The sequence below is a fragment of the Bombyx mandarina genome, chromosome 03 (assembly GCF_030267445.1).
Source record: "Bombyx mandarina strain Sakado chromosome 03, ASM3026744v2".
NCBI lineage: Eukaryota > Metazoa > Arthropoda > Insecta > Lepidoptera > Bombycidae > Bombyx > Bombyx mandarina.
The window spans coordinates 13,535,382-13,547,247 of record NC_143210.1 but is presented as its reverse complement, the minus strand read 5'-3'; the positions used below and the strand labels follow the sequence as shown (position 1 = coordinate 13,547,247).

General features: G+C 39.9%; 3 protein-coding genes across 4 annotated transcripts; 2 read left to right on the top strand and 1 right to left on the bottom strand.

Moving 5' to 3' along the window:
- Positions 1-438: 438 nt before the first annotated feature.
- Positions 439-4,397, top strand: LOC114242298 (uncharacterized). 2 transcript variants are annotated; one of them, XM_028173398.2, is made up of 4 exons: positions 439-600; positions 2,529-2,617; positions 3,655-3,840; positions 4,269-4,397. In XM_028173398.2, exons 1-4 carry the CDS (start codon positions 498-500, stop codon positions 4,380-4,382), a joined length of 492 nt encoding a protein of 163 aa, XP_028029199.2. In that variant the 5' UTR covers positions 439-497; the 3' UTR covers positions 4,383-4,397. The 2 variants fall into 2 exon arrangements, with proteins under 2 accessions (XP_028029199.2, XP_089594407.1); XM_089738281.1 differs by having other exon boundaries at positions 440-600; positions 3,655-3,867; positions 4,269-4,395.
- Positions 4,326-11,438, bottom strand: LOC114242313 (serine protease inhibitor swm-1). The gene is made up of 4 exons (XM_028173425.2): positions 11,332-11,438; positions 6,877-7,053; positions 6,016-6,201; positions 4,326-5,634 (listed from the first exon to the last, which is right to left on the bottom strand). Exons 1-4 carry the CDS (start codon positions 11,408-11,410, stop codon positions 5,393-5,395), a joined length of 684 nt encoding a protein of 227 aa, XP_028029226.2. The 5' UTR covers positions 11,411-11,438; the 3' UTR covers positions 4,326-5,392.
- LOC114242404 (uncharacterized) lies at positions 8,741-11,241 on the top strand. Its single transcript, XM_028173545.2, has 3 exons — positions 8,741-8,810; positions 10,035-10,176; positions 11,130-11,241. Exons 1-3 carry the CDS (start codon positions 8,741-8,743, stop codon positions 11,239-11,241), a joined length of 324 nt encoding a protein of 107 aa, XP_028029346.2.
- Positions 11,439-11,866: the final 428 nt, after the last annotated feature.

Below are 11,866 nucleotides of genomic sequence, written 5' to 3'. Positions count from 1 at the left end.
CATACTTTACAAATATTTTTCATATAGCTATAAACAGCGAAGAATTTTACTAGTGTGTGATATACTAAGAATTATACTACTAACTGTTGGTAGGACCTCTTGTAAATCCGCGCGGGTAGGCACCACAACCCTGTCTATTTCTGCCGTGAAGCAATAATGCGTTCCAGTTTGAATGGTGGGGCAGCCGTTGTAGCTATACTTGAGACCTTAGAACTTATATCTCAAGGTGGGTGGCGCATTTACGTTGTAGATGTATATGGGCTCCAGTAACCACTTAACACCAGGTGGGCTGTGAGATCGTCCACCCATATAAGCAATAAAAAAAAGTGTTTTTTTCACAAATATCAAAAGCATCCACAGTAAAATTTATCAAAAGCAGTAAGTACCAATGACTCAATCACAATCTCGGGATGAAGTTATCGAACGTGAAAACTGTTGAGATAAGACGCATTCGCAACGCAGCTTCCTACCGAAGTAGTCAGATATACGCACGTATAATGTACGCGAGCTGTCTTCTGCTGGGGACGGTGATCGTCGGGGTGGTCAGCTTCCCCCAGCTGTTCGAGACGAAGAAGTTCAAGATCGGAATAGAGTATGACAGTGAGTAATGTTTCTTTTTTGTTCAAGACCCAAATCCGACCTGGTGTTACGTGTCTGCCGCCCATCTTGATACACGACCCAGAGCTGTAAAGCAATAGGACAGTTCCATTTCTCAAACCCGCAAATTCTTTGCTGGCCTTAGGACTGACTCAATTCCAATTCAGTTACCTTCTTTGCTAAGCGTCATTAGTATTCGGAGTCTGGCATGTAACTGGCATGGTTGGTAACTCCAAGCCCGGGGTCTTCAAATGAGGGCGTCAAAACGCACAGCCCATCTGGTGTCACTTGATTATTGACACCGATACACACCAGTACCTCGCAATGTCAATATGTGAATCCAGGGTTTCCTGTCGATCGATCTCACAGTTAAAACTGTCTTTTGAATCAGTGGTAAAGTCGTTTCTATACCTACATTTGAATTTAAAACAGTTTTATTTTGATGCTTGATAACGATGAAAATTTTACTGGTGGTAGGACGTCTTGTGAGCCAGTACGGGTAAGTACCACCACCGCCCTGCCTATTTCAGCCATGGAGCAGTAATACGTATCGGCTCGAAGGGTGAAGCAGCCGTTGTCCTATAAAAATAGGCTATATAAATATAGGCTAAGGCTAAGGCTTTACAACTCATGTCTGAAGGTGAATGGGCGGCATTTACGTCGTTGAGGTCTAGGAGCTCCGTTAACCACTTAACACTAGGTGGGCCGTGAGCTCGTTCACCCATATATGCAATGAAATAAATAAAAAAACTATCAGCCCCTTAAAACATAAAGTAATCTTCGCAAGTTAATTGCGACAGGATTACTGCCTGTAATGTTGTAATATAGAAACTTATTAATATTAAATCATTCTCGAAGCACAAGCTTAGAAAGCTCGGAGCAATCCTATGATTAGTTACAAAAAGGAAAAAAGAAAATTTTCACAGTCAATCAAAAGTTACAATCTCGTCTACACTTTTAGAAGTAATTCGATGGGAATAGCTCGGCGGAATCAACGACTATTAAAGTCAAGGCGATGTGGCATTATTGTCCTAATCTTTTATTTCGTTAAATTTTTAATTAATCAAATTCATTCGCTTAAACGAGCGTATAGTGTTAATATGATACTAACATATCCACTGGCTAAAAAGTAGTGAGTATTGTCGAAGGGTGAATCGGCTGTTGTATCTTCGTTACATACACGATAACTTAAGCCCACTGAGTTTCTCGCCGAGTCTTCTCAGTGGGTCGCGATTCCGATCCGATGGTAGATCCTGCGAAGCACTGCTCTTGCTAGAGCTAGTGTTAGCAAATTCTCTCAAGCTGAACCCGTGAGCTCACCCACCTGTCCGCACGTAGCTAGAATAGGCTCTTAAGCTACCAGCGAATAGGTAGACAAGTAATAACTACATCTACTGTTCAGGGCAAAGTAGAAGGCACCAGACCACGTGGAAGGTTGCCCATGCGATGGACCGACCAAATCATTTCGGCAGTTGGTGTCTGTTTGCATGAGTGTACCAGGCTCACGACAAAGCGGGAGGAGTGGCGATTGCTCGTGGGGCGCATAACATCTGCCCATAGCAATGATGCTGTATGACGACGATGATTTTTTACTGATGTTAGGACCTCTTGTGAGTCCGCGCGTGTGGATACCACCACCCTGCCTATTTCTGCCGTGAAGCAGTAATGCGTTTCGGTTTGAAGGGTGGGGCAGCCGTTGTAACTAACTATACTTGAGACCTTAGAACTTATATCTCAAGGTGTGTGGCGCATTGTGGATGTCTATGGGCTTCAGTAACCACTCAACACCAGGTGGACTGTGAGCACGTCCACCTATCCAAGCAATAAAAAAAAAACGACCACGACCGCTCTGACAAGAGTGATACGACATACGTATACTGTTTCTTTACGTCTACTGTTTGAAATTATAAACAATGATTAACTAATTACAGATTCGCTACCGATGACGGGTGGATCTGACAGGTTCAGACACAGGAACAACTATGATCCTTTCTACGTCACAGTCAACGCGACAGTCAAGGTAAGAATTTTGTGGTCATATTAACTCACCTAGATTTTAGGTCAGCTTCTTCAAAGATTCACTTCTTCAAAGATTTACTGGTGGTAGGACCTCTTGTGAGTCAGCATGGGTAGGTACCACCACCCCGCCTATTTCTGCCGTGAAGCAGTAATGCGTTTCGGTTTGAAGGGTGGGGCAGCCGTTATAATCATACTGAGACCTTAGAACTTATATCTCAAGGTGGGTAGCGCATTTACGTCGTAGATGTCTATGGGCTCCAGTAACCACTTAATACCAGGTGGGCTGTGAGCTCGTCCAACCATTTAAGCAATAAAAAAAAGGTTCCCAAGCGGTACCAAGGGGATATTCAATTTATACGCACGATGGACTTACCAAGCCCAAAGTTAGATAGGATTTGTAAAGTGAAATGCGAATGGAAATCTAAGTCATCAATTCACTTCGGAAAAGGGGTCCTTGCCCAAAATAGTTTGGCAGTCCATTCGTATAGTGAGAATTGAAGGGGGAACCTCAATTGCAATGGCAGATGTCCGTTCGCCCTTATACTGAGTTCAATATTAGTCCATCTAATATCACTATTCGTGTGTTTTTCGTCACTACTTTAAGTAGCCGTTGTACATTAAAACTGAACCATCGACCTCACATCTCAAAGCGAAATGTGTTGTAGTAAAGGGGATCTTGGAATAACTTAATTCTTCTAAACTTATTTATTTATAACTAGCGACCCGCCCTCGCTTCGCTTCGGAAACTGTAATTTATTATTGATTTCTCCACTATTTAATGGATGTTATTATACAGATAAACCTTCCTCTTCAATCACTCTATCTATTAAAAAAAAACCGCATCAAAATCCGTTTGCGTAGTTTTAAAGATTTAAGCATACATAGGGACAGACAGGTATAGGGACAGAGAAAGCGACTTTGTTTTATACTATGTAGTGATGGTCTCTGTCTAGTATATAACACTATGAACATTGCGAAAGAGAAGCTTGTGATATGTTATTTAAACTAGTTTTGTATTTACTTCATTAATATTTTCAGAGAGGCTTCGTGATCTCATATTTAGAAGTTACAGCGACAGTAGACGCTTTAGGTGAAGTGGATTTCAACCTCATCAGAGGACAAAGCGGGTCAAAGTCTGTGGCGTTCCAGCTGGTCTCGAATCATTCGGACTTCTTGGCGTACTCCTACTTGACGTATGGCATCAGGGAGGAGGAGTATAGAAAGGTGACGCAAGTGTCTAGTGGGGCTTAGGTCAGTGAATGGGATTCGAGCTTAGGAGAAATTAACCATTGAAAACTTTATGCCAGCGCCATCTATTAGGTTTTTTATAAACTTCCAATTTTGATTCAATAATTTTGGTTAGTATAGTTTATCACAGATGGCGATAAATGCATTGAATTAACTTTTTTTAATTATTCTAACTAAAATCTTTATTAAGCTTGACAATACCATAAATATTATGTTCTACATTAAATAAAATATTAGTCATTTTTTATCTAATATTGCTAATGCGTAGCTTTATCTAGTGTTCAAAATTGTACAACTATTACATACAGGATATTTTTAAAATTTTTCAGAGAAAGCTGGGAAAAACTTGAAAAAAATGTTACGCACTTTGAATGACGAATTTTTAATACATTTTTTTGTTTCAGATCAAAAATATTATTTCTCTTCCAATGACAAACAACGGAATTAAACTCAACCCAAACTGGCTCGCGATTTCAATGTTTATTGTTACTTATTTACTCAATGTTATATTAAAATAAATTGTATAACTATATAATATTATTATGTTAATTAAAACTAAGTTTATATTACCTACTTTGATTTCATACATTTTCTTTGTTTCCTTACGCGGCCACTAGATGGCGTTAGCGACAAACCATTTTTTTCAAACAAACCCTTAATAATTATTACAATTTTATTGTCATAACTTAAATGTTGTAAATTAAATGTTGACCTCCTAGATTTCCTTTCGTAATATTTACGCTTACACAGACCTTAAGCTAATGAAACTTGGCCACCTTCTGTGTGCTTTGTATGCAGTTTGAACAGCGCCCCTAGCGGCAAACATAAGCAAACGTTCCAACTCCATACAAATTTGAGTTAACTTTTACGCTATCGAGAACGTTAAAAAACTCACACTAAGCACACCTTTATGGAAGTTCCACTCAAGCCACGTGGTACCATAGCAGAAATGTTTCCTGAAGCACCATCAACTATACCAAGCTTCGTCACAGTCGGATAAGCGGTTTGCGAACGCATTAAGCATGCCAAAAATTTTCCACATTTTTTTTACGTGAATATGTTTTCTACAAATGTTTACAGTTTTTCCAAATGCTTTAAGAGAGACGCAGCAAGGATTGTTTTGGCTGTACGAGTTCACAACTGACTTGATGTTTAGAGTTTAGCTATAGTCTTTGTTTTTTATATTTACAAAACAAATTACAATAATTACAGTACATATTAGCTAAATCGTACAAGTAGTACCTAGATCCAATCTGGACTGCAATCTAAATGGTACGTAAAGTCTATAGGTACCAAAACGTAAAAGCTGCTACTTATCTTGAACCGTAAAATTTTAAGTCTGAGCAGAAACTGTACTCTCCCTCGGGTCTTGTCGAGCGATGGAGTACCATGGACAATGGCGGCCTCTCACAATCGAAGTCCTATGGAGCATCCCTTTACAAGCACACGCGGCTGCAATCAATTTTTGACGTAAACTACCTAACACCAGCCGCGCTGTCCGCCTGAGAATCCAAATTCACAAGAAAACTCACACTTGCAAAATTTTGTTAATAACTTCCAAATATTTATTCAGGAAGCCCGGATCGGTTGAGTTTCCTCCGGGACACTTGTCGATGCTGACGCAATCGCCGGCGTCGTTTCTGAGGAGTCCGTCGGCACAGATACAGCCTCCGGCGCAGATTTTGGTACAGATCGGTTCGGGATCAGCACAAGTCGGCTCGCAGGATGCGTTACAAATGTCGTAGACTTCATTCTCGTTTAGACATTGCTCTGAAATAGAAAGGCTTGGTTTATGGCCACGATTGTTGATGTCAAATGTCAGGAAACGTCAAACTTCAACGCGAATCCATCTTCGAACCTAACCTTTTAGCTCGAGGCACGAACTCAAAATCCCCTGCTAACTTTACTGGTGGTAGGACGTCTTATGAGTCCGCACGGGTAGGTACCACTACCCTGACTATTTCTGACGTGAAGTAGTAATGCGTTTCGGTTTGAATGGTGGGGCAGCCGTTGTAACTATTCTGGGCTCCAGTAACCACTTAACACCAGGTGGGCTGTGAGCTCGTCCACCCACCTAAGCAATAAATAAATAAATAAACTAATGAACTTGTTAGTTGCATGAGAATAAAAAAAAACTGTACAGTTACTAACCCACAGGACACTTGTCCAGAGTAACGCAATTATTTGACGATTCATCCCTCACGTATCCTGATTTGCAGAAGCAGCCCATGCTGCACGCCAGCCCACAGACCAGGGCTTCGGGTTGCTTGCAGGTCAGCGGACAGGTTGTACCACATGATAAGAACTCTTCATTGTTACCGCAGACTGGATTCGTGTCTAGAATCATTGATGATCGAATACTAGTTATAACAACAGCAATTTTTGTTATTTTTTTATATATTATGCTTCTTGCACATTAATATATATTTGCGGATTACTACTTACTATTTACTACTACTACTACTAGTACTATTATATATTTATTATTCAACTTCATGCACAAAGGTACAATTTGATGCCTGAGGCATTCTCTACCGGTTAACCAAGGGTGGTGTAGAGTTTTGTGGTAGTTGTGGCAGGTGCATTACTTATTGCGAAAATAACCAAATTGGTAACAAAATTACATACATATACAAACACACACACGGTTTACATACATATATATATCATTCACAATTTCAATGTTGTCGCCTCCCTTGAGATATTAGTTCTAAGTCTCAGTTCTATAGTACGACTGCCGAATTTATCAGGAGAAAATCGCCGGAATCCCACCAGCGCGGCGAGAAAAAAAAAAGATAAAAAATATATATATCAGGTGGGATATGTGGGAGTTGAACCTCACTAAAAACTCCTGCCGCTCACAGCCGGCGCCCTACCCCGGACCGGGCCGGAGCCCAGTCGGGGCTATTGAGACGGCGGGACAGGGTTGACGCAGAGCACATTACATCCATCCCGCCGTCCCAAACGCAGACCCTTAGAAGGCATTTTTATCAATTGAAAAAAAATACTGACCGCCAATACACTGATCGGCTCCCACACAGGTGCCGTTCTCGTTCCTCAGGAACCCTGACTTGCAGAAGCAGCCCTCGATGCAGTCATCGGAACAGACCACTGGGCCTGAGGGAGAGCTACAGTTGAAAGGACACGCAGAGCCGCACAGCAGATACTCTTCGTTTGGAGGACATTCGTCTAATAAAAATATAGAGAAAAAAATTATTAAAGTCGTTCAAAATCAGCTTATAGCTTTCTTTTAGCTTTGCAGGGACATTGGCACTTATGTGTACGTTTGGTATATACAGGGTGTCCCAGAAAGAGTGGATAATCCTGAAACACCTCATAGTAGAGCTATTGGGGACTCAAAATAAAAAAAAACAATAAAAAAAAATTCTTAGGCAGTACCCAAATTAAAAATAAAGAAAAAATACATTTCATGATTAAAATTTATGGTTACGCCGGCAAGAGTAACGCCATCTATCGCCGAATAGCCGAATGAATATCGAAGGATCTAATAGCATCTAGAACGCTCGAGAAGTTTCTATTGTCAGATAGCGGAAACACACAATATTCGACTTTTGTGGAATATTATCGACGTTTCTAGGGATTTCGTCCCGACTATAAAAGCCTTGCAGAGATGGCACGCAGTCAGTCAGTAATCGGAACTACACGAAGCGAAACAGCGAACGGATCACCTGAAGAGAAGCGGAAGAAGCGAATCGAGAATTTTAAAGTATTTGTGAAGTGTTTTAAGTGTTCTACGTACTACTAATACAGTTTTACTTCGGCAGATTTTTTTATTTATCCCGAACCCCAGCGCGTAACAATATATATATATATATAAGAAGATATTCACTACACTATACACTTTTGTTTGTCACGGAAAAGCAAGAATGAATCTTATCTCTTGTTTAAATCAACAACACAAAACAACGTAATGTCTGAATAATAAAGCGTGTAATTAACCGATAACTTAACACTTCAGTAATCGTTAGTTTTAATAGCAGCTATTTAAAATACGGAAGGCCGTTAAGCCCTTCGCGTTAAGAATTAGCGAGCCAGTTTCGGCGAGATTTTAAAGTCGTCGTGGCTTTATGGATAAGACGCCTGATGCATTCACATTGAGCGATGTGACTTTGCCGGTTTTAAAAACCCAACAGACAGGTTCTAATGCTTATAATGATTTTCGTGTTTAACCCATGTTCGCGAATTACTTCCACGTTGCAGGAATAGCATGGTGTAATAAAAATCAAACCTGCAAAATATCTAATTTGCGTGATCACTGGTGGTAGGACGTCTTGTAAACCAGCATGGATACATACCACCACTCCGGTTATTTGTGCCGTCCTGATATGAAGGGTGGGGCAGCTGACACGATATAAAAACTGAGACTTCGAACTCATGTCTCAAGTAGCGGTATTTACGTTGTTAATATCCATGGGCTTCGGGAACCACTTTACCAAGTAGGTCGTGAGCCCGCACGGGTAGGTACCATCACCCTGCATATTTTTAAAGCGAAGCCGTAATGCGTTCTGATTTGAAGGGCGGGACAGCCGTTGCACACTTGTCTGCATTATCGATAGAAACTAGTGCGGGTCGCGTTTTTTTTCCATATACCAATAAAATCCCTATTAAAAAAATTTTTTCACCACACACATTTGCGACGCACGCAAAACTTGCAAAAAAACTCATATGGCACTTCAGGACAACAAATAATAATGGGAGAATCGCTATATTCCCTCCGTTTAAAATCACTAAGCGTGATTAATTGTGACGGCCATGAAAATTCCAGTAGGCTACGATTGCTATAACAGTTCGAATGTTTTATGAGTTTATTTCAATTACAAGGTTTTGTATCGACCAGCGATAATTACGCTGCAAAATGAAGGTTTTGTGGGGAATCGTTTTGTTCTCCTCGTTTGCATCTAAGTTAATTGAGGGCACTGCATTGAGTAAGTCCTAATTGTTTACAGATTTTTTCGCAAGATCTCTTGTCGCCTAGTCTGAAAACGAACGATTGAGAATCGGTTTTTTTAATTAGGAACTTTACTTTCCAACACATTATGAGATTCTTAATCTTATACCTTTAAACGAGCAATTCTTGTATATTAATATATATATATAATCTTAATCTCGGCAACGGCGATTTTTATAAAATTTAGTATACAGGGAATTTCGGGGGCGATAAATCGATCTAGCTACGATTTATTTTCAGAAAATGTTGTTTTATTCGTGTTTTCAATAATCAACTCTTCCCGAAATCTATTGGCGAATAATAATACTATTTTTTCTTAATTGAGGGCAACTAACCTCTTTAAAAACACAACAAGATGGCGTTATAAAAAAAAAACCGAGCAAAGCTCAGTCATATCTAGTTAAAGTTTTACCCATAGACACAGCCCACTGAGTTTCTCGCCGGATTTTTTCAGTGGGTCGCGTTTCCGATCCGGTGGTAGACTGCAAAGCACTGCTCTTGCTAGGGTCAATGTTAGCATCACTCCGGTTTGAGCCCCGTGAGCTCACCTACTAGTTAAGGTTACGCTGAAATAGCCTCTCAAAGCTATCAGCTTAAGTAGGAAAAAAAAAATCTTTAATAAAAGAAACTTAATTTAATCTTTTTGTTTAGACGGGAGGATAAGCTCACGACCCACCTGGTGCTAAGTGGTTACCGAAGCCCATGTACATCAACAATGTAAATACCGCCATGATGAATAGACATGAAATAGATATGAGTTCTAAGTCTTAGTTTTTAGAACACGTCAGCTGCCCCACCCTTCAAATCAGAGCGTATTACGGCTTCACGACACAAATAAGCGCTGTGGTGATATTTACCCGTGAGGGCTTACAAGACGTCCTACCACCAGTTATTACGCAAATTTAATTTTTTGCGAGCTTGGTTTTTATTACACGATGTTATTCCCTCACCGTGGAAGTCAATCGTTGAGTACGTGATTCATTAGAAAATTTGGTACCCGCCTGCGGGATTCGAACACCGATGTATCACTCAACACGAATACACCGGACGTCTTATCTTTTAGGCCGCGACGACTTCAAACTATTCTAAACTCCTTTCCTATTTCCTCCTCAAAGCCCGTTTATACAATAGAATCGAGGTTTCAACCTCAGCCAAAGCGAGTGGCTTAAAAAATCTTAATAACCCATAATGATTTCATCAGTAAATAAATGCGGCACAAACGAGGTGTACAAGCCGTGTCAGTTCTATGAAGAGTACACGTGTTGGACCTCGTCAAGCAAAATGGAAAGAACTAGAACATTGTCAAAGAAGTTCAAGCATTGCGTCGACGGGTGTTACTGCGAGTAATAATACATTTTGTTTACTCTAACGAGTCTATATTAGCTCAGAGGGTTATATACTGATAACAGTTGGTCCAGACTCAACGATTGTTAGCAGCCAGGCCTTAGCCCTGAGTTTCTCGCCGGATCTTCTCAGTGGGTAACGTTTCCGATCCGGTGGTAGTTTCTGCGCTGCTCTTGCTAGGGTCAGTGTTAGCAACTCGCTTGGTTACGCTGATAAAGCCTATCAAGGCTATTAGCTTAGGTAGAAAAAGCCATGTTCACCTATATCCACCGCTACAGCATTACCTTAACACATCTGAAGTAGCTTTTCCTTCCTACGTTTTTTAATTGCGTAATAAAGAGCTCTTGGCCTCACTGCTGTAAAGTGGTTACCGGGGCCATAGATATCGCCTTACATATTGTTCCTAGATTGAATATTTTCATACAATACGACCATACGTAATGTAAGTATGCGGTTTTCCAAAAGAATACATAATTGCAATACGTAATTTATTATTATTTTATTTTCTTTAAATTGGTGAACGAGCTCCCGGCACACCTGATTTTAAGTGATTACCGTAAACGTAAAAGACGCCACCCAGCTCGAGACATGAGTTCTAAGGTCTCAGTATTTACAGTAAAACGGCTGCCCCACCCTTCAAACCGAAACGCATTACTGCTTCACAGCAGAAACAGCCAGGGTGGTGGTACCTACCCTGGCGGACTCACAAGCAATACCAGTAAAGCGTCCTACCACCAGTAACTTACTTGTAATTTAAACAATAATTTTCTTGACACACGTACCTATTATTTTTGATATTTTTCGTAAAGGCGAATTAAACATTCAACAAAATGACATAATTGTTTTAATGTATAATGTCGCCTATAAAAAATATGTTTCTAGTCACTTGTGAGCCTTTGAGCGTTTTGTTAAAACATGAAATTTATTTAAATGTTATTTTCATTGTTTTCAGTAAGGGCCTGGTTCGTTCATACAGCAAAGGTCCTTGTATAGAAGCGGGGAAGTGTAGAGACAAAAAAATTGAAAAAATCCTTGACAATTTACCGATTTATAAAAAGAATTGAATAAATTCACTTTGCTCTGTGTATACCAAGACTTTGTTTTTACTTTAAATATGATGTTTCATTTTTAGTAGTAAATATTTATAAACCTACCTTTTACAATATAAATGCCACGACTTAGGGCTACCACTCCCAAGAGAAGCAGCAGGAAATTTTCGTTGAACTGTAACATTATTTTCACACGTGCAACAAACGCGAGACTTGAAGCAGCACTGTCAACCGTCAGGGTTATTAGCTGACCTTTATTGACGTTCGAATAATCATGTTTTTGTTCGAATAAAAAAATTAGTGACATCCTTGAATCGTATTGAATTCAATAGAGCGTGGTTGCATTGAGATGGTAGTTGTTATGCAACGCGTTTTTATCATTTATTTTGCCCTTTGATTTATTATGTTGATGTCGATTTTCCCTATTGGAAATCTGTATGAACTAGATTGTGCAATTCGATTTGTTTTTATTCGATAATTTCGCAGACTAAGAAAAAGGTTAAAAACCCAAGAACTGAAAAATGTTAACCTGTCTTTCCAATCTAAGTCCTTGCATCGGCCATAGAAATAAGGTATACAAATTATTTCCATGCCTGCGTAGAAGTAGCGGCGCCGTGTCCTCGATCGATAGAAGAAGAAG